This window comes from Leguminivora glycinivorella, chromosome 16 (assembly GCF_023078275.1).
Source record: "Leguminivora glycinivorella isolate SPB_JAAS2020 chromosome 16, LegGlyc_1.1, whole genome shotgun sequence".
Classification (NCBI taxonomy): domain Eukaryota; kingdom Metazoa; phylum Arthropoda; class Insecta; order Lepidoptera; family Tortricidae; genus Leguminivora; species Leguminivora glycinivorella.
Genome location: NC_062986.1, coordinates 17,868,354 through 17,892,010, shown reverse-complemented (window position 1 = coordinate 17,892,010; position 23,657 = coordinate 17,868,354). Strand labels below are relative to the sequence as shown.

Sequence of the window (23,657 nt, the reverse complement as noted above, 5' to 3'; positions counted from 1 at the left end):
CATGGTCAAACCAGTTTGCTAAAAGTTTGCCATCTAAGATTTAATTAGATGAACTCGGACGTATTATGTTATTACCTTGTGTCATAAACTAGCGAAGTAATAAGGTACATGGGGGCAATTCTGGCCAGATAGTTCAAACTAATCATTTTTTTTATTTCACCAAGCTTTCCGTGGGTATCGCAGAAGTCGGATTTTGGGTATGGGTTCAATTGTGGTGTGAGCTATAAGCTAGCAATCTGACACTGCAATATCCCAATTTCCTTTTTTTATTTTAAATTAATACCTATATGATATGTTGATAGGTACTTTGTATAATATGCCGATGGACTTTAGTTTGTCTACCATTTACTATTTTCATCTCTCAGTTATTCTAAGGTTAGCTGGAAGAGATTCCTTAAACTCCTTAAAGGGATAAGCTCGCCTTTGTACATAATCACTATAATTATTCACTGTACTTGTAATTTGTTCTGTGTAATAAAGTGTTTACTACCTTACTACTAAAAAAAAAATAATCTGTTTATTTCTAAGAAACATACTTATACAAATACATGCATTTATGAACTTAACTGCTAATCTTAAATTAAAAAGACTACTACTACTACTACCTAAAAAGTGGGTTGTTACATTTTTGGTTTTAATTTTCTCTTTCCATAAAGCTTTTTCCAATTACATTTCAAATGGTGTCATAATTTCTAGCGGTGACATGGTATCGTACGGAATCCAAAGTCACATCAAAAAAATGTACAAGAATTGTACTTAATTGTACGCTAATTAAAAAAAAAATTTACTACACGTATTTACAAGAAAACAATGACCAATATGTCACCGCAAAGAAGCACACTTTCTGGTGGCCGCGATCTATTTCATTATATGACAGTCCAGTTTTCAACTTTCTTATAAATCAGAAGTAATGAAGGTTTGTAATTTCCTTAATATTCAAGTTTTCCTTAAGGCGCCTTCTTGCCCCGGTATCCCCTTATTAATTAATTCACTCATAATAGGTTTTATCGCTAAACCATTCACGTTATAAACAATGTTTTGACGTACGTCTAAAACCCGTTTAAAATTGTAAAGGTCGAAGGCCGAGGTGGTTAGAACTCAAGGAGAGCAAGAACAAGTAGCTAATGTTCTAGTAGACTAGGCTGCCTGTTGCCTTGCCAGTGACATCTGCACAACTTTCTGCAATTTTTACAAGCTTTTATCAGGGGCGGCTCACTCCGCGATTCTATCGCCGTGCTACAAGTACATGCCGGCGGCCGCGAGTTCGCGGCCTAATCAGGAGTGGCGCGCGTTCTCACGGAACGCACTTTCTATTGTTATTTTACGTCGCGAGTTTTTTTTAAGGTTCATATGCAATGTCCACGTGTGGAATGGCTAACAACGCTAAGTTAAATAGACATCATGAATAAAATATGTACCATAAGGACATTCTTACACAGATCTACTATTGATTAAGTCCCACGGAAAAGTTCAATAAGGCTTGTGATGTTGGAACTTAAACCAAAATACTGTATATATACCTAGAAAGTACCAAAGACTTAAATATAATAGTACAAAATTTTATCTGAATAATTAATTCGTTTTAATCCATAGGCAACCCTATCATCCGACGCTGCGCACGTGCGGTGCGGCTGGTTTCTTTATAAAAATTTTGTACGCACTTTAAAAGGCGGCATTTCGTGATCATCAAAGCAGTGGGCCTTCTGTACTTGTACTATTATACATATATTCTGTGCTTTTATTCAACTTGCCTTGTTATGTTAGTGTGCGTCAAAACGTAGAAGCTAAATTTGACCCACTTCCTGGTTGCCGATTGAGCTGAAATTTTGCATACATATGTAAATCAAGTGACAATGCAATATTAAGATACGTATCATGGAGCTGATCTGATCAGTAAGGTGGTCATAGGAACTCTGTCATAAACCGTCGTATCCCATCGAGTAAGGGGTTTTTAGAAATATATAAGGGCGATAAAAATCTTGTGCTAAAAATGAAATTAAAAATCTGGCTCGACAAAAAAATACTTAACCCTTTCGCTGACAGTGCTCCGTCTGTCGACGCACTGGCACTGAAAATTATACGGGTATGTCCTTTCTGCGGCAGTAGTTCGGATGTTGACGTAGAGTCAACGAATGGGTTATAATCAAGGACCATATAATACGGGACAGACAAAGCAAATACAAAAAAGCGTACCCCTGAAATGTATGAGCCTTTTAGGCTTAAAACTAGATGGCGCTGTTTCGCAGCCTGGAAGTGCCCAAAATTATAAGTTCCCCAAATGTTTTCGCGTGTTTTTATTTTGTATAAGAACAAATGACATACTCACGTCAATAAAAATCGTCACGTCAATCACGTCAATAAAAATTAATGTAAGCATCATCCGTTTAGTTATGATAGTATTGGATTAGATAGTAATGGAGGTACGATTCTTAGTATGAAGATTGTAAATCCCATATAAATAATCCTTGGTTATAATAATCTATTACAAGATTTCACGAGAATCGGTTTAGATTTGCCATCCGTAGAGGAGAACATCCGGACATGCTGTCGCTGCGGTCGATGAGATGCATAATCTTATACTTTTAAACGAGCAATTCTTGTATATTTATTTATTTATTTATATATATATTTATTTACACTGACGATCTCGGAAACCGCTCTAACGATTTCGCAGAAATTTGTTATGTGGGGGTTTTTGGGGGTGAAAAATCGGTCTAACTTATCCTTAGGTCCCGGAAAACGCGAATTTTCGAGTTTTCATGCGTTTTCTTCGCGCGCCATCTCGTGTGCAGTAGTTGTACTGTTAAGACAGAATTCTTTCGGTCGATGTAAGTACTATTTATTGCAAACACTAGATGGCGACACAGGTCAAGGCTAAAACGAATAGAAAATACACTATTTGAGTTTTTGTGGCGAAATGCGCGCCATCTCGTGTGCAGTAGTTGTGTTGTTAAGGCTGAGAATTCTTTCGCTCGATGTAGGTACTATTCATTTTTGAACTAGATGGCGACACATGTCAAGGATACGAAACAGAACCGAGCGAAGCTCGGTTGCCCAGATATTAAGACTTTAATCGTTGTGATATCTACGAGTATCCTCAAGTAGCGATACTTACTGACAAATCGCATTTTGTCGCCAGATAAAAGATAAAGATAAAAAAAAAAGTTTATTGCCACAAACTAGAAATCTTACTACACAAGCTAAACAATTAATTATTAAAATAAATAAATAAATAAATATTATAGGACATTCTTACACAGATTAACTGAGGCCCACGCTTCAGAGGCAAATTGGCTGATTTATTTATTTTATTAAAATACAGCTTTATCCTAAATAATTACTTAAACAATAACAGTTCTTATTCGAAAACAAACTCCAATTTCATATATGTATAAGAAGTTTTAGGCAATGGGTCCCAGTCTCAACTCGTGCTCTCAGATATCGATAACAAAAGAAAATCGAATACTTATCATAACTTATTTTTCCATATTTTTAAGTTAAAGGCTTCCGGCGGGACTAAAACGGGTTAAGAGCAATGCACGGATTGCAGAAGATGCGAGTTCAAGTCTCGCCGAAAGCGTACAGTTTTCAATGTTTTCCTTTAAACATGTGGAGATTCGTTAGCAGATGTTTCTGCTTGTTAAAAAAATATTTATTTCTCCATAATGTAGCATGCCCTTCTTAAAGGACTTTACATCCTTATACTTATTTGTTCCTTACGGAAATGTCTAATAATTCTGTTTGTTTCCAGCCCAGGAGTACGATGAATTGCCAAAAGTAACGCAAGTAGACGAATACAGGCGATGCATGCGCGTCCCTGGGGACACCTACTGCTTCGTCAGCGCTCAAGTGCACGGCAATCTGTCGGACCACCTGTATCGGACGTTGGTGGTAAGTTCTAGAAAAATGGCGCTTTTGGTTGAAGTAATCTCACCTTTGACATAGGTTGATCTTCTTCAAAAGTCTTAAAATCCAGGATCCAGGATCGTTCTGGAGGTTTCGGGTTCGAACCCTGGCTCGCACCAATGAGTTTTTCAGAACTTATGTGCGAAATGTCATTTGATATTTGCCAATCGCTTTTCGGTGAAGGAAAACTTCGTGAGAAAACCGGACTAATTCCAATAAGGTCTAGTTTACCCTTCGGGTTGGAAGGTCAGATGGCAGTCGTTTTCGTAAAAACTAGTGTCATTACTTGTAAAAGCGGACCCCAGACTCTCATGAGCCATGGCAAATGCCGGGATAACGCAAGGAGGACGATTTTGCCTTGGTAATGGATAATTAACCCTTAATTTTGGAATGTCAGCCCTGACAACACCCTTTTTGTATTTTTTTAAAATCAGAATCATTGGATATAGCTCTAAGGAGGACAGGTAAACTAAGTATTAACAACCGTACCTCTCTTTATGTTACAGGAATATTCAGCAAATGTCATAACACACTTCGATCACACCCACGTACACCGGGGTATTTGTCCAAAAAAGAGCTGTGCACACCACTTGCAAGCCTTCTCAAACCTGACCGACGCGGTCGAAGCTTGCCTCAACGAAAGTCTCACCAGGGACTACCGTCTGACCGCTAAAATATACGAAGCGCATTGCGAAGTGTATTCCGAGGAGTCGAAATGGGATCGTGGGGACTTTGCATACATGGTGGTAGTGTTGGTAATTATGGGACTGAATGGATTGGGAAGCATGTACGACTTCTTTTGTCATCACGGGAAAGAGACTTTTGGTGAGTTTATACTTTTTTTTACATTACGGGCCAGTTGCATCAACGTCACGCAGTCACAAGTATGGAAATTAAAAAAAAAATGCGTATATTAAATTAGGTAATAGATGGTTTGGTGCAACCGACCCTAAGACGACAATGATGATGATAATAATACATTTGATAGTAGAGCTGAATTTAATTTTAGAAAGTAAAGATTTTAATTTCGTTTTGAACCTGATGCCAATATACATGACCTTCGCTGATCTGATCGAGTCTAATGATTGGCATATATGTGTAATGAAGTGATTGATCGTCAAAACTAGTACCAAAACTTAAAAATGTTAGTAATATTGTCGTTCTTCTGGGCGTAGAAGGTAGCCTGCCCATTAAAGATTGATTCTATAATCTCCGCTCCAGTAATTTCGAAGATACAAAGCGTTTCGCAGTCGAAATGCAGACGATTGTCATCTGTTTTGTATCATTAGTCAATTCATAATGTTGTTTTGTTTTTCAGTGGGCAGGGTTCTGCTGTGCTTCGCTGTGAGACAGAACTGGAAGCGGCTTGCAGCGCCCGCCAGCTCCAGTCCTATGCAACAACGCATCAAGGTCATCCATTGCATCAGGTGATTACATTTCCATGTTTGTTACTTTACGACTAATAGGTGTCTCGAGACCGAGACACCTCTTCTCGGGTGACCATACGCCAGGCTCTTTCTTTGCCTAAAAACTAACACCGTGTCTTGCGCGACCGTCGCCGTCGCGTCTCATACTTCCATATCGATAAGGTTTGATTTCGTATGCGTCGCATCGCCGTCGCGCGACCATCGCGCAACCGTCGCCCACGCAAGCCACGGCGTAAGACTGGCGGTGCAAAGGGACCACTCCGACAGCATCCTGGATTCACTTCCAAATACCGGTGTTTTTTGTGAGATTTTTTATATTTAATTTTAGATTTAATAAAAGTAAATTAGTTGACCGTGACAGCATTAAAAAGCTCTATGGTTCTATGCTCTATTATTTTACGTAGTTGGATAACAAGGATTATGATCAGTCTGAGGGGAACCTATGGATGGATTCAGAATTTTTACATGAGCGCTGATGACACTCACGCACCACATCGTGGAACTCTGAGTTATTAACTTAACAGGAACTCAACACTAAGAGTAGGGTCTAGTTTTTGAGCGTGCTGTTTCTGGGAGGTACTTTCCTTATAGTTGACAATTACTGTTGTGCAGTGCTAAGTACTATCAGCTGCAAAAGTGAATGGCGAATTTATCATTAACTTCATTCATAATTTCTCCATGCACTTTTGCAGCTGATAGTACGTTTTTATATTTTCTTTACTGTGAGACGCAATTACCAATGTTGTTTTCACAACAAATAATCAGTTTAAGTACCTAAACCGATTCAAAAATTTCAACAATGGGAAACAGGTGTTTTACAAAGTAAATGCTGTATTGAACATGTAATGTTAAATCGATAGTAATTTTATTCATATCTTGTTTCATTGTTTAAACCATTAGGTTCCAGAAAAATACCTATTTTATTTTTTTGTAAACATATTTTTTTTATAATAAGTACTATTTTAGATCTATTCGCTGGCTGCAAAAGAGAACATGGTTCTGGCTGGAACAGGTTCAAGGCTGGCAAGGTTCAACCAAGGCTGAATCAAGAAGTAATTTATCCGCTTTAAAATTTTTGGAACCATCATAACTATGTCTGAATTAATGTAATAAATCTTACTTTTCAGAACAATAACTGCGTGCTTGGTAATCCTCGGTCATTCGGGGATTCCCGCTATGTTAATAGGAAATTACCCATTATATTTTGAAGAGGTAAGAATACTAATTTAATATCAGTACCTGCAATCGAAAAATGTCATAAACTAAAGTTCTTTACCAGGCCGAAGTAATTGCAAATACACATTACAAATCTGGATTCTTTTTGATTAAGACCCATTTTAACAGCGTGCAAAATAGCATTGTTGAGGTTCTATAACATTCAGTACACCAATCAAATACCGCAATGTAGGTAATGATAATTTAATACTTACGCAACCCAACGCAAGAAATTTCTCAAACCTTCTAAATAAGCCATCAATATCAGCCTATTATAGAACAATTTTATGTTTTGATACTTTTGATACATTGAGCTTAAACTAAATCGACTTTAACCAAAAACACCTTACTGTTTTCCAACGATTATAACGAAATAGGTACCTAAAGATACAAAGGGTACCTCCTATCTTTAGACGTGTCCTAGATATTCATTAACTATACCTCAAAGTCACCCATTTTCGTTTCAGTTATACCACTACCTGCCCTTCCAAATAGTTTGCAACGGGACTCTCATAGTCCAGACTTTCTTCCTCATATCTGGTCTCCTGATGGCGTATAACATGTTGCTGTCGGAGCAGAAACGGCCGCCTAGCTGGTTGAACTTGCCGAAAGGTGTGCTGTTGAGGTGGTTGAGGTAAGCATTAAAATACACGTATATTCATTTAACCCACCGTAATATACAGTCTAGCAAAAAAGACTAGAAGTTAAAAAGTGGCAACTTCAAATTTAAAAGAGAAAACACAGTAGGATGATGCCACTTTTATTTTTTTCTTTTCTGGCCAAGCTGTAACTTCATCTGCTTCTAGAATGGTCACTTGATTAGGTATGTCTGTAAATTGGGTCGACCAAATTGAGTGAGCATTTTAATTGCTCTATATTACTTCTGTGTATAGCTTTTGGTGAAGAACCTCTAATTTCGAGGAAAATTACTACTTATAAGATACCTGTTATTTTGACTATAAAACTTCCGTGAGAATCAAACATATTTAAAAATATTCTAAGCGGGTTACTCCCATGTTAAGTCGATATAACGTTCGATATGTTTCGATCCATTTCCGAGGATTTTTCTCAAGAGTAGTTTAAGAGTAGTTTTTTTTAGATATGTGTTGTTTTGAAGAAAATCATTGGCTACTATTTCCTTGAAACTAAAGTTTCTGTGTTTATTTCCAGATTGACTCCACCGTTTGCGTTTGTGATGTTCTTCGTAATGACCTGGTTGAGGCATTTGGCTACTGGACCATTTTACCAGGTAAGCCATCTCTTCTGTACTTTACTAGTAAAAGATAATCTGATGAAGACTTTCCTGGTTCTTCAAGACTGATGTGTCATTCAATCTACAAGTGAATCTTATGAGTTAGAATCGAGTTGCAAATGATAATTTTGAATGATAAATATTCAACTAGGTTTGATTTTATTTGTTGTCTTTTGTTTGATAACCGGTCTGGCCTAGCACGTAGTGACACTGCCTGCTACGCCGCGGTCCCGGGTTCGAATCCCGGTAAGGGCATTATTTGTGTGATGAGCACAGATATTTGTTCCTGGGTCATGGATGCTTTCTATGTATATAAGTATTTGTACATTTATCGTTGTCTTGGTACCCACACCACAAGCCTTCTTGAGCTTACCGTGGGGCTCAGTCAATCTGTGTAAGAATGTCCTATAATATTTATTTAATATTTAAGACAAAATGTCTTCCTTGGATTGACGTGGCGAAAAATGTTGTGTTTGTCTTACTAAGTTTATCCTTTGCCTTGAAACCTCTATATTCAATTAACTTTCCAATCCACTTTCTTTGTGGTTCATTTTTGTAATCTTTTGCTTTTTTATTAAATTCTGTGATTGTATATTGGCACGAGCAGTTAATCATCTTTGACTCTCTTTGTCAAAAAAATCTCCATTACTTTTTTAACTATGAAAAATGTTTCAGAAAATTGTGGCGTCCGAAGGGGATGCTTGCCGCCGTGACTGGTGGCTTTATCTCCTGTATCTACATAATTATAAGGACCACACGCAATGTATGGCACATGCTTGGTAAGTACCATATGAACTTTTTTAAACGGTTAACTTAATTTAGAATTTTCCTGTTTCATCTATAATCTCTCAAACTTTATATGTTTTGGTAAATTTTAGGAAATAAGTAAAGTAAAATTATTTTTTCAAGTATTGAGTCCGACAGTCGAGACAGATGTGCCTCAGTTTCCGACACATTTTACTTGTCTTCCAAGTTTTATAATGCTACAATGAATTCTTTTGGCCCCTCGCAGAGGATTCCTGCTTGTGTTAATTTCATTATTCAGGCAGTTTTTGGCAGGATGTCTAGCTTGCGTGCTTGTCTCATCATCTGCAATAGGGTGGAGCGTGCTTGTATGGAGAATAGAGAGGTATCGAAAGTTGTGGAAAAAATTGAAGATTATATTTCTGGTACCTAATTAAAAATTAGGTACTACTTTTAGCCCTCTACCAGCCGTAAAAGCAAAAAAACTAAAAGCAAAAAAAAAACTAAAAAAGGTAAAATTAACAAATAAATTTAATATTATGTCTGATGTCAATTTTTGGAAAAGTCCAAGTTTACAGTAAATTTAGGTCTCAGAAAAAAAATGTTTTAACGTAAAAAAAAAACTGAAATTAAAATCATTTCTGATACCAAAGGTGGTGTTTAATATGTAAATGTAAAAAAATATGTAAAATTAAAAAAATATATTTTGCAAAAAAATATTAATATTTTTTTATTAAATTAATGGTAGAGGGCCAAAAGTATATAACTAGATTTTTTTTATTATTTTTCTCATAATCTACATAAAATTATGCATTCTTTGAGTGGTATTCAATTGCATATTTCCAAAAATTTTAAATTCGCTCCACCCTAATCTGCAAGTCTCTATAAGTATACAACAAAAAACAACAATAAACTACTAAAGACTTCCTTAATCTTCCAGGTATCTGGGAGCCGAGTTCCAGCTCAGCATAGTTGGTCTCATCATCTTCTGTGTGCTGCACAGCAACAGGATCAGGAAGATTGCCATCGGCGTAGTGATGGTGGTAGGACTTATTACCCCCGCTGTCCACACATATGTTCAGAACCTGTATGCTGTTCTGATTGTGGCCCCAGAGTAAGTCGTTTTGTAATTTTAGCTGAAGGTTAATATGGACCGTTTGACGGACAGTCAAGTGTAAAAATATGGGTGCGTACAACTTATCAAAAATATGTCCCATAGCATTTTATGTCGGCGGAATAAGGTCTCGGTACATATTTTTGAGCGGATAAAATCGATACGTATTTTTGCACTTGACTGGACAATATTGTCATTTACCACCAGGCGCCCTTTCTGCTCGTTTACCTCCGATGTCATAAAGAAATATGTTATTTTTTGCTTCTGTAAGTAGCTTGATAAATTGAAATGTAAATGGAGCCCAGACGATGACGACGGTTATGATATTGTAGTTTACTAATAATGGCCAAAACATTTTTAAGGTTTAGGTATATGTATTACGTTTGGCTCTTAAAGAAATATTATTTAATTTCACATCTTCTCCCTCCATATTTTATTAAGTATTGATTTTTTTACGAGTTATTTACAACAAAATATAAATTAGGTTCTAAGTATAAATGTAACATTCTCCCAACGATGAGCAGTCTGATAGCAGTCTTCTAACTTCTAACAATGTTCTTATAACCTTCTAGAGTGTTCCTAAATTTCTTCGTGGAAGACCCGACATTCAACAACTTGTACAAACGAGGGCACACCAACCTCGTCTGCTACGGTCTTGGCTTGGCGATGGCTTATATTGTCTTTAATTTGAAGGAGGGCGACTTTGGACTGAAAAAATACAAGGTACGTAAAAGTCATATTTTTTGCGAGAACACCATTTGTGATACATCTTCTACCGCTCAAGCTACTCATAATAGGGATGACGACTACATAAAAAAATGGCATTCTGTTTAGTCCGTCAGTTAGATCGCCCAAAAATACTGAACACATATTTTTCGCTTTTTCTAATTAATGAAAAAATACAAAGATATAGAGCATCAAAGTTCCGGAGTGGGGGCTTGTGACGTCACTTGTAAAAATTGTGCCTAGGCGTGACGTCACGCGCAACTTCAACGCACTGTACCGTCGTAATTTTTCGTTTACGAGAAAAAGAAAAAGTACGTGTCTAAAATTCTTCGATAATCTAACTAACGAACTAATTATTATAGTTTTTTTTAGTCGTCTCGCCTATTAAGTTCACTTCATCATTGCAATACCTACTTTAGTTCCAAAGATAAAGCGAGACTAAAAAACGAGACCTTCCTATTCCCCGCCGACTCGGGGGTACGTCTTTTGATAATAAAATTATTTTAGCTCCTAACTTCTCGAAACTAATTTATCATGTCAAAAGTTTTGTTTCTAGCATTTTCCTTCACAGCTCCTTATCATGATTCATTTCCTGACCTATGTGATAGAACATTTCTCAAAAAATCTGTGGGTTTTTCGAAGAGGGTTGTTAAGTAGAGAATTAAACTAGTATTTTTTTTTCAGAAATACCGTCTTTTATACTGGTTGCTATTCCCCATGATGCTCGGCGTCGTCCTCCTGGGGTCTATGTTCTACGTCGACGGCATCGTCATCCCGATCGGTGTTATTGTTGTCTACTCCAGCGCCGTCAAGCTGATCTTCGGAATCTTGACTGCGCTGTTCATCATGTTCACGATTTTGAGGATTGATAGTAAGTATAGACAAACTTAGGGTCTGTTTCACCAAACCGTCTGTAACAAAACTTAGCATTAAGTAGTTATTTTTTGATGAGGATTTCATATTAGACTGTCGGTTATGTAACTGACCTGACCTGACCTGACTGTAGTTGATGTAACTGACCCTTAGTCAACAGAAAACCTATGTTTTTTTATATCGCCATGTGGAAAAGGCCTTTTTCTGATAGAAAAAGAAAACCCTAACAAGACCTAAGACTTGATGATAAACTTTTCCAAGGCACGAGTTTATTGCGTAGTATTGTTTTGCAGTAGGTAATACTCTCATCTATGTGACGTCAAAAACAGTATCAATCACATATTAGTTATTCTCAACTTGAGGGTTAGCACTTGAAACTCTCACTACGCTAAATACTCCATTATCCAAACCTTTTCAAGATTTACGCTTAGTGAATAATATAATTTTGTTCTCTTGTGACACAATGTTCTCTATATTTCCAGAGGCGTTCCGCGGTTTCCTCCACTGGGGTGGATGGGCCAGAATCTCTCGGGTCACCTACTTTGCTTACTTACTCCACGTGCCGCTTCTACGATACAGTTCTGGTATTTCCGATGAACTGATCCCCATCACCATGTTCTGGGCTGTAAGTATTTTACATCACTGGTTACACGACAAAAAAATATGAATACTTTGCGTCATACATATTTCGCTCCTATCATCAATAATTTCCTCCATGATTGCCCGAAACTGGCTATTCATTTGATGCATGATTTTATTTTTGTGACCAGGCTGGCCTAAAGAATCGTGGCTCTGCTTCTGCTAGTTAAGGTCTTGGGTTCAAATCCCGACATGGAATTTTGTTGAGCTCAACTGTCCCTCAACTAAAAGTTTTGTTATATTTTTTTCCCGAATCCTGAATATTTACTAGTTATTTAACTAATTTTTGTAGTCATTCCTATAATTTTTATTTCTATAATATTGAATCCACACTGAGCTAGCACAACAAAGTAACACAACTTTTTACGTATTTTTCCTTTAGAATTTCTTATTTTTTATCCATTAACAAGCTCTATGATTTCGAGTTCAGTTCCATTGAGCTGCAGCTTTTCATTATCTTCAGACTCGTGTAATGTAATTTAAATAACATTTAATTTCTTTTCCAGTTCACAAACTACGTATGGTGCACCACCCTTGCCTTCGCTTTTGCTGTGCCCCTCTTCATATCAGTAGAAAGTCCTTTCGCCGAACTAGTTAAGGTCATCTTCTTGCCTGCGCACACTAAAAGGGCTCATATCACTAAAGAAGCTTGCAAGGAAAGCAAAGAAACGATTGAAGACAAGATCTAACCCTTCAAATGATCTTAGTGCTGTTACTAATTAGTCCAATTACCATCGTAACTTTTCCAGCAATTTCGGTGCAGCATGGTAGAATTTTATAGGTAGATGATCAATTCGGTGGATGCCGTAAAGAATTTGATAATTTGAGATATACTTTTACTTAAATTTTAATTTAGAACATCTTCTTCTTCTTCTCAGCATATTTTTTCCACTGCTGAACATCTTCAGCTCTTTCATGGATTTCCATTCCGTTCTATGTCTGTACCAGGTCGGTCGACCATCTGGCTCGTGGTTTCCCGTCACCTCGGCTTCCCAGTCTAGGTCTCCACAGCAATACTAGCTGGCTCCATAGATCGTCATCTCTGCGACAAATATGTCCGGCCCATTCCCACTTGAACTTAGAACGTACCAAGTTTTATGGTTCAGATTTGTTGCGTCCTTACGACGGATTCATCAACTTCACGCCTTGCAACGAATTGAGGCTCATTTTGCTGTTATTTATCCTAATTAACTATTCTAGCTGACTTCGGACATAATTTATTCCTTTAGCGTCAATGCTAGCTGACTTCGGATATATTGGTGCAGCATTGTCGCGTTAAAGGAATATATTATTGCTGGAAAAGTTCTGATGTCTGCTAATGACTACGAAAAATGTAAACGACTTCAGAAGAAAGATTTAAGTATGTTCAAGCTTATAAAATGCATAAGGCAAAAATGTACCATTAGCCGGGGTGAATTGGGATACCTGGAGTGAATAAATTAAAAATCATGATTTCTTAAAAAGTACTTGCACGAATTATATCTTCGCGATAGAACACAATAGTGGATTTTGCATGATATAACCCGTGTCAGTATTTATAATATTAAGGAACTATGAGGTAGAAGTATATTTTATGTTTTGCCCCTTTTCGCCCCATTTCGTTGCATTCCCAGAAAATCAACGCGACGAATAGATCTCTCAACAAAACAAGAATTCAAACATACATGCCGTGCTTTTCCAGGTTTCCATTTGTATTTTACCTGATCTTTATAGTAAATACCTAACAAAAGATTAAAAATTTAAAGAAATTACATATTTGAAAGAAAAACGAGATAAATCATGATAGTGAAAATAATTTCTGAACGAGTGAACGTAATATGTATAGCGAGTTATTTAGTTTAGCTTTTCACCTTTGACGTTCAAAATATTTATATAATTGTTAATGTATTAAAACGTCGTTCAATATACGTGTAAAAGCGTTAATTATTATTTTTCTTATCCCGTCTTTTACATGGTAGTGCATAGATCTTTAAAACCCTACATAAAAGTCTATTCCCAAAGCCAGTGTCCGCCGGCTTTCCGCGCATGCGCGCAGTAACGAAAAAACTGAAAACGCATTGTTTGGCTCTGTAATGGCAACGCATTGCTATAACGATACGGCGCGCGTACGCGGGATGGCTTTGGGCTGCTGCGCTGACAGTGCAAACTTTGGTTTTCTAAGGAAAGCAATACTTTCCTTAGAAAACCAAAGGTTTGCACTTCTATTCGCACATTTATTGACAATATTTAGGGTAAATTTTTATGACATTTGATAATAAACGACAGTGTGTATGTAACTCAAACATCAAATGAAGCGATCGTCAACTGTTGAGAACATTAATAGTAATAATACATCCTTATCTTAAAGAGAATTTTCTCAATATCATCTCAATATTTCTGGTAATTTATGGAAATTTTGAGTGTTCTGCAACTTGTACATTGCTATTCTTTACTAGTTTTTAGGGTTCCGTAGTCAACTAGGAACCCTTATAGTTTCGCCATGTCTGTCTGTCCGTCCATCCGTCCGTCCGTCCGCGGATAATCTCAGTAACCGTTAGCACTAGAAAGCTGAAATTTGGTACCAATATGTATTTCAATCACGCCGACAAAGTGCAAAAATAAAAAATGGAAAAAAATGTTTTATTAGGGTACCCCCCCTACATGTAAAGTGGGGACTGCTATTTTTTTCTCATTCCAACCCCAACGTGTGATATATTGTTGGATAGGTATTTAAAAATGAATAAGGGTTTACTAAGATGGTTTTTGATAATATTAGTATTTTCGGAAATAATCGCTCCTAAAGGAAAAAAAAGTGCGTCCCCCCCCCTCTGACTTTTGAACCGTATGTTTAAAAAATATGAAAAAAATCACAAAAGTAGAACTTTATAAAGACTTTCTAGGAAAATTGTTTTGAACTTGATAGGTTCAGTAGTTTTTGAGAAAAATACGGAAAACTACGGAACCCTACACTGAGCGTGGCCCGACACGCTCTTGGCCGGTTTTTAATAATAGCTTTAATAAAAATATAGCTTGAGAGGTACAGTCTGGCTAAAAAACAGAAATTAAAAAGTGACAACATTGTAATGTCGTCCTGTTTCCTCACACATATTGATTTGAAACGAACACTACGATGTTGCCAGTTTTTAATTGCGATTGTATAGGTTTAGGTAAAAATAAAATGAAATGATTGTGTGGGGTTATTTTTAAGTATTTGTGTTAAATAAAATTATTTTAATTATTTGATTTTTGATCCGTCATCTTTAGCTACTTGGGTATCTATCCTGGTCCTTTAACATTAGCAATTTCAACAATATATTCATGATAAATTGAAATAGATATCATACACGAAAGAAAAAACGACAAGGCCCGCTGGTGGCCGAGCCGGGAAACGAACCCGGATCTTCAGCTTACGCGGCTTATATTCATGAACATATTGAACTTTCCGCATAAAACTCGACGAACGAAGAGTCTAATGCTCACGTATTTTTAGCTAGTTCATTCATCATTATAATTAACTAATATTACAATAGTATTAATCAGTACTCTGTTTTCAATTCCTTCTGCTTGTAATATAAGTTGTAAACTGTTCTAATATTACATTTTTGGCAGACGAGAGACAGTTGCCACCTAGTATCGAGTAGTGGTACTGATAATTCACGCTATTTGACGCGTGATTGACGCGTGATTGTCACTAGATGTCACTTAACTATGCCTATACCTACAAATAACAAGCATTTACTGATGTATGGCGTTACAACTCTTCCCTTACTTATTACTCTATGGTTTTTCTAAATGAAAAAATGAAAATGAAAATGAAATGAAAATGAAATATTTATTTTTCATTTTCATAATCATCATTCATCATTTTCATTTTTTTTAAAGTGTTTGTAGGTAGGATAAGAAGATTTTGTTGCAAAATACTACTTTGTTCACTATACGCCACTATTGTATTTGGCCTTTTCACAATTAACTGGTTGCAACTTTTACGTTTTGAAATAAACATATTTTTTGGGTGGCACGTTTTTAAATAAGTTTTTAATAATATGCAGTAAATTGCACAAACTCTAAAGTTGTATTAAGAATTTGCCAAATCTTTTTGGAGTCCATAAGATTGTAATCGTCCGTCACTAGATGTCTCATTTACGAAAATTTAGGGTTAACCCACCATTTTATATGAAATTTGACAGCCCACTAACCCAGAGTCGTGGTTGGTGCAAGTGGGCCTTAAGAGGGCTTTCGTGTTAAAAATAGTGAAATCGCAACCGAGCGCTCGATCATACCGTGTGTGATATCAAATTAAAGGGCTTTGCGAGTAGTTTATAAATATATATCACATTATAGGGCTTTTTCTACTTGGTCTAACAAAATATGAGAAAATGTCCAAAAGTGGTAATAATTGTACCGGTGAAGGCTCGTTTTCAAAAAATTGGCAATTTATAATCACTAAGGCATAACAGCAATTTAAATAAACGTTGCAGATTAATTTAGTACAAAATTTACTTCGATTTGATGTAGATTTTCAAAGAAATTGTCACTTAATTTTAGGTAATTTCTGAAAAAAATTGAATTCGCCTTAGGCTAGTTTACTCTTTTTCAAAAACTTAAAATAAAAATCTAGTCTGAAATGATTGTGGTACAGGATATACGAATTATAAATTTACCCGTTTTAATATTCAAAATTGTCCAAATTTTACAAATAAGATCGACTGACTCAGCTCTATACGTGGGTTTTTCTAAACGTGCATTAGAGAAAAATTCATAATTAATTTAGTGAGTTAGTTTTCAAAAATCCAGTCTTATAAAAATCAAGATAATAAGATGCTCTAACCGGAACTTGAATTAAATAAATCTATTGGATAACGGAAAGTGTAGTATTTCACCGACTAAAACTATCAATTTTACATTCTTTTGACGTTTTTTTTGAAAGCAGCCTTAAAAGATTCTGGCAGATTTCAGTTACTCAATAAGGTAGTTAAAACACTACGATACGATTTTAAATATGTTAGAAAACAGGAAAGCAAATTCGTTTACTAAATAAATATTACATGTATATTTTTTCCTTACTTTTATCTGGTTTTTGACCCTCTACGGGTTTTTTCAAGACGTTCACCTTGAGTTTTGCGTCAAAACTAATCGTCTTTTATGACGGGTAGTACAACATACAATACAACTAGGGGTCAAAAGGCGAAACATTATGTCTACTTAAAAGATATTATTTAAGGAAGTAGCATCTTCACACATTGTTGTCATTATTGTCACAATGTATTGAGTTAAAAACATAGATTCTAGAAACCCGTAGATGTCGGGTATATGACATCATCGTGACACCATTCCATTGCGACAGTATACGACTGACGTCCAGCTGGTCACCAAACACATATTATAATTTTCATACAAATTTTGAGTTGTTGGAGAGAATAAAATCAAGCGAGATATAGCTACTAGATATATCTACTAGCTATATCTCGCTTCACAAGAATTTCCGATCGAAAATCGCTTGTCAGTAGTATGAAGATGCTTACCCTTGTCAAAGTACCTATACTAAAGAGTACTATCGTACAGTATGGGCACTCCCGCTTCCCGCTCAAAGCGCCGCCCACCCCCTCTCGGTTACCTCACAGTTACCGTCTATCAAAAACGCGAACAGTCGACCTGTCATATTTCACTCATACAAGTATAGTACGCGTTCACCTACACGAGCTTAGGCTGTGTGCTAGGAACGCACCTCTTTCATATATTTGATCGCCAGTAGTGCCCTCGTCGTCTCTGAATGCATGCGTACGCATGTTGCTACTAACGAGCTATTTTTGGTCGCAGAAAGCCGATTCCGCGTCGATAGGTGTGGATGTGGAGAGACCCTAAGTCTGTTTCCACATTATCCGATCCGATATCGGATGTCTGACTACAAAAGACAAAAATCCAAGATGGCGCCTGTAATGTATAGGATATCGGTCCGACATCCGATATCGGATCGGATAATGTGAAAACGCACTAGGTTGCATGAAACCGTCTGTCATCGTTAAAGCGTTAGTTAAATTTTATTGTATGGGAAGTTCTATAGACGACTGCTGCGTGACGATGATGTGCCTGTCAAATGTGGTTGATGCAACTGGCACTAAGAGTGTACAGGGTGCGTAGCCGAATGGCACTAACGCTCACGAAACGCTCACGAAACGAAACGCTAGTAGATATCTATCTCTATCGCTCGTGCGTATTGGCGTGACAGAGCCGGACTAACTGGCGCGGCATTTCGTTTTCGTTTGGCGTCGGAGAAATGCCATTCGGCTACGCACGCTGAACAGGGTGGCTAGCCGAATGGCACAGTCGCTCACGAAACGCTCACGAAACGAAGCGCTAGTAGATATCTATCTCTATCGCGCTTGCGTATTGGCGCGACAGAGCCAGCGGCGTATCGCTTTCGTTTGGCGTCGGAGAAATGCCATTCGGCTACGGGGCCTGTACAGAATGACATATTTTTAATCCTGCTGAAAACCTCCAGTCTATATTTTTTCTATGTCTATGGGTAAAAATTGACAATAAGGTAAACGTGACTGCGGATGTGTATAATACTAGTTAAGTAGGTAGATAATTATTGAAAAATAGTTAAAAGCTTGACGTCATTTCACACCATAAAGGAGACAAACTGCGCAACGCAAATCATCCACCTGTCCTTTTAATTATGTTGATATTATTTAATTATCTTGTTTTTTACATAGATCAGACTTAGATAAGATCGATAATGCTCTCGAGGAACCCCACCTTGCGTATGACAATTTTTATTATTATACTATGTGGATTTAGTACCAGTTATTTTAGGCATTAGGCACAGAACAGAAATATTTAGAACTGCAAATTATGTCAAATAAGCAATTTGATAGAAACGCTCACGAAACGAAACGCTCGTAGATATCTATCTCTATCGCTCTTGCGGATTGGCGCGACAGAGCCAGACTAGCTTTCGCGGCGTTTCGTTTTCGTTTCGCGTCGTAGAAATGCCATTCGGCTACGGGGCCAGGTCATCTGTCTATGGAAGACACAGCGCGTTACGGGTCTACTATACACGGTGAGATAAAAAGGGCCGTTCAAACTTTACATGTGTATACTTTTGCATGTTAAATTGTATCTTGTTATTTAATGCATGTTAATTATAAGATGTAATGTTTTGAAAAGAAGTTGCCCGCCGAGTTTCTTGCCGGTCCCATAGTGGATACCCCCCTCCCAACTGAGGGGGGACTGAAATCTTCTCGAGGCTGAGGCGTAGGGTTAGAGCCGGCGTAGCTTTATTTGACGTTCATATGCGCATTGTAATATGCCTACTTGAAAACTAAATATTTCATTTTCATTTTTTTTCATTTTTTTACATAGTGACTTTTGAGGTTATAATGAACAACATTTATTATGGGACCAATGCTGAAATCGCGAAAAAAAATTGCAGAAAATCAGCATTGATCCCATAATTAAAGTTGTTCATTATAACCTCAAAAGTCACTATGCAAATTGCAAAGTTTGAACGGCCCTTTAATTTCACCCTGTATTTTGCTCTGTGTGCGAAGCCGAATGCACAAACGCTTCACGAAACGCTCACGAATCGTGAGCGAATCGTGAAGCGTTTAGGCATTTGGCTACGCACCCTGTGTTTATGCAGTATCGCTACAATTTTTGCAAGCCGGGGACTCCACCCACCCACATCGGTTTTTATAGTTAGCGCAGCGGCTATGGCCAGTACGGAGTCGGTTAAGGTCACACCAGTGCCGTTTGAGAGGTCGTGACCTTTGATTAGGTATGGCGCTTGGTACAATTCCTGATCCTAACTTTCCGTCTATCAAGGAATTCCACAACTGTGACTCACGCTTAAGATTGAAACAGATTATCGAAAAAGCCCTTGAAGATACTTTAGGGAGCTTATTTAAAATTGCAAACGGGACTTAATCACGTATTATTGTTTTAAACACTATGTTTCAGTCTGCTCTGAGACCACGGGGACAATGCCGTCCTTGAAACGTCGGAGGTTGTTGTTTAAAACATAGTAATACGTGATTAAGTCCCGCTTGCAATTTTAAATATATGTAAAAATCGTGAAAGTTTAAATCAGTGTTTAGGAAGCTTTCCCGGATTTTAAGCGGTACTTGGCTGGTTTTAGGAAATCCGCGTGTCCAATCTCTAGTATCTACTGAAGAGTACTATCGTGCCTAGAGTGAACTTTGGTGTATTGATAGTGGATATATTTTTCGTGCGTCATGTAATTTTTTTCTATCTCTTTAAGCATTTGCAAAGCACTGTTTAGCGCGGTTAAAAGAATTTCCTAGGACGCTAGGATCCTCCTTCAACGGTAACCGCACGCAAAGCCATTTTCCAACCCAGTGACAGTTTCGGTGAAGTGCTTCTCGCACGCTTTCTCCTCGGGAGAATAATGAGCGACTGAGCGTCTTTATTACAGACCTCTTCAAGGTGACAAAACCGTGACAGTTGAGTTTCAATCTCATTTAAGTAAGATAGAAATAAGAAAGACGAAATCAAAATGAAAATCAAAAATCAAAATCAAAAATCAAAATAATTTATTCAGCAAATAGGCCACAGGGGCACTTTTACACGTCACATGTACATATTTAGAAAATATTTAAAATTGAGTTGAAATTACAATTGATACTATTATATACTAATTCTAACTAAAGTTAACTCTATAAAATAATGGCTTCTCCTTAAATCCTTGTAAACACGTGATGGACAGAATTCTAAATTGTATTATAAAATGTCACATTAAATACAATTTGTTTAAATAATACCGAATAATCACGAGATCTAGTTAAAAACCTGTTTTATTGACCTCAGATTTAATAATTTTGTAGCTGAATTTTTACCGGTATATTTACATAATTATATTCAATCGTCACGAATCTATTAACCACTTTTTACCTTCAGCTCGTTTGCACAAATAATTATATTTTCCTATTTAAAAAAGGCGACAGTCAGTACAGAAGATTCTTGACAGAAAAAAGAGGATTTTTATACAATATTTAATCGCTGACGGTATTTATGTCTAGTCATAGAGATACAAATAACAAGTACAAAGATAATAAATAAATAAATAAATATTGGGGACCCCTTACACAGATCAACTTAGCCCTAAACTAAGCAAAGCTTGTACTATGGGTGCTAAGCGACGATATACGTACTTAAATAGATAAATACATACTTATATACATAGAAAACATCCATGACTCAGGAACAAATATCTGTGCTCATCACACAAATAAATGCCCTTACCGGGATTCGAACCCAGGACCGCGGCTTAGCAGGCAGGGTCACTACCAACTGAGCCAGACCGGTCGTCAATAATATAATAATAATATAAATAATTGTGTTTGCATTTCATTGTTTGCAGTCATGACCTGGCCGATGATAGGATGACTTGCGTCTTGCGTAGCAAATAGACTCTGGAGTATAAGAACGCATCGTGCTAGACCTGAGGGCGAATTTTTTCATCGAGGGATAATAGTACAGTGAAACCTGGTTAAGTGGGACCTGGATAAGTGAGAAACCTCTTTAGCTGGGACCCAAGGTGCGGTCCCGACACTTTCGCACCGATTTACCTCTTTTAGTGAGACAAAACAGACCTCTATAACTGAGATTAGCCTTTTCGATTTTTTAGTCACATTTCCCTCTATTAGTGAGACAGAGTGTGTATTTTACCTCTGTTACTGAGACTATTTTTAAAATGTATATTCACTTAATTGTTTGTTAAGAATTTTATAGAAATTTACCTCTGTATCTGAGATACAGTCAATCTATGACCTCTGTAACTTGGATTTTATCGAAAATCTATTTCCATATTTTTAATAATTCTTAGCCCATCTGTAAATTACGCGATTGATTCTTTGTGTTTAGGTGAGTTTAAGGGTTTTCTTGGTTATTTTAAGTAATTAAAACTAAAATTTCGATTTGTAACATAAAAATTATTAAAAAAAATATAACTTTCATAATATGTATAAAATTTCTATGACACAATGACATTAAAGTCTTATATATTTTTTAAAGACAAGGCTTATTTACCTTTTCGTTTAGCATGCAACTAATAATAACTATAAAAAAACACCTTATCACCTCTATAACTGACACATCCCCCTATTCTGGCCTCTATTAGTGATACCCTCTGTAAGTGAGACAAACTTTGTATTATACCTATCTAACTGAGACCCTGAATAAGTGGAATACCTGAAGTCTCACTTATCCAGGTTTCACTGTATTAAATAATTTTAGACGTAAGAGGAGGTATAAATCTGACACGCCAAAAATGCATTTTTACTATAATGCTGGGGCCCATTTCTCGAAGTTACAAGTTACAATTTACAAGTGGGAGTCAATGTTTAATATAACAAGTTGGAAAGGACCTTCCGCTTGTAACTTTCAGATTTGAGAAATGGACCTTGGTCATATCACATGTACTATTTGAAGGGCTTGATAACATTCTTTATTATCAGCTATCCATATTGGCCAGGAAAGAAGAAATCGTAACATGTTGAAATTTATACACATGCATAGTATATTATTTTTAATTTGTTTCTATAAATTATTCAGATTGTTATAATCCGTTCTTCCATTTTAAGAAATATTGAAACTTTCAAACTAAGTCCGTTTTCACATTATCCGATATCGGATGTCGGAAGGATTTCGATGGAAGAAAATAAATCCAAGATGGCGCCTGTAATGTATGGGATATCGGCCACAAGTTTCTAATGGGTCGGCAACGCGCACGTGACACCCTTGAGTTGCGGGCGTCCATAGGTTACGGTGACCGCTTTCCATCAGGCGGGCCGTATACCTGTTTGCCACCGACGTGGTATAAAAAAAAAATTCTTTCGCGGGCCGGATTAGACCGGACATGATACGAGACGGTCTGCTGATGACTAACTCCTACCGCCGGAATATCATCTGACTGGTGGTATGGAGACCGGTGGATTTATTTTAGGTACTTTGTAGTGTTTCTTACAAAATTGTGTTCCAAAATGTATCAACTGTACAGTTACTTTAGCTCAACTTCAACCACTATCTATGAAAAGTTCACTCTAGGCACGATAGTACTCTTTAGTAGATACTAGAGATTGGACACGCGGATTTTCTAAAACAAGCCAAGTGCCGCTTAAAATCCGGATTTGAACACTGATTTAAACTTTCACGATTTTTACACACATTTAAAATTGCAAGCGGGACTTTATTTATTTATTTAATCTTTATTGCACAAAGAAAATACAATTGTACACAAGGCGGACTTAATGCTATAAGGCATTCAGGTATTATTAGGAATTAAAGGAACTTACCTTGTGAAGTTCAATTCCAATTATGCGAGAGCTTCAACCGAAGACGATTTAAGTTTACAAGGCAGCAGTACACGGAATGATGCTGTCTCGGTCACACATTTAGAGCCCAACGCAAAAACTAGTTTTTCCGTCTCACTCGCACGCTCCTGGTGGTAGTGGGAACCGGGGCTCGCGCCATTATTTTTTAGAGGTTTAATGTAGTTTTTTTTTTTTTTTGGGTTAAGGGTGGGAATGCTAATCGTCTTCGGTTGAAGCTCTCGCATAATTGGAATTGAACTTCACAAGGTAAGTTCCTTTAATTCCTAATTATACTTCGAGCTTCAACCGAAGACGATTTAAGTTTACAAGGCAGATGTTTAGAGTTTCACTGCAAGTGGGGGAGAGAGAAAAAAAAATTAAACACATTCACATAATCAATAAATTTATTGAGTGGGCCTCAATATTGATTGATTTTACATTTCTTATAT

The 23,657-nt window shown here is 36.9% G+C and overlaps 1 protein-coding gene across 2 annotated transcripts in view; it reads left to right on the top strand.

The window, feature by feature from the left end:
* LOC125234407 (nose resistant to fluoxetine protein 6-like) overlaps positions 1 to 23,657 on the top strand; it is a 50,241-nt gene that overhangs the window by 2,239 nt on the left and 24,345 nt on the right. The window contains exons 2-13 of one of the 2 annotated variants that reach the window (XM_048140634.1): positions 3,752 to 3,891; positions 4,413 to 4,731; positions 5,225 to 5,333; positions 6,461 to 6,545; positions 7,016 to 7,182; positions 7,719 to 7,797; positions 8,476 to 8,579; positions 9,485 to 9,658; positions 10,231 to 10,381; positions 11,069 to 11,255; positions 11,740 to 11,882; positions 12,403 to 13,148. The exons of the other annotated variant lie outside the window; for it this stretch is intronic. Coding sequence (XP_047996591.1) covers positions 3,752 to 3,891; positions 4,413 to 4,731; positions 5,225 to 5,333; positions 6,461 to 6,545; positions 7,016 to 7,182; positions 7,719 to 7,797; positions 8,476 to 8,579; positions 9,485 to 9,658; positions 10,231 to 10,381; positions 11,069 to 11,255; positions 11,740 to 11,882; positions 12,403 to 12,585 — 1,841 coding nt within the window. The 3' untranslated portion in view covers positions 12,586 to 13,148. Of the gene's footprint in view, positions 1 to 3,751; positions 3,892 to 4,412; positions 4,732 to 5,224; positions 5,334 to 6,460; positions 6,546 to 7,015; positions 7,183 to 7,718; positions 7,798 to 8,475; positions 8,580 to 9,484; positions 9,659 to 10,230; positions 10,382 to 11,068; positions 11,256 to 11,739; positions 11,883 to 12,402; positions 13,149 to 23,657 lie in introns of those variants that run through there. 2 annotated transcript variants of the gene reach the window in all.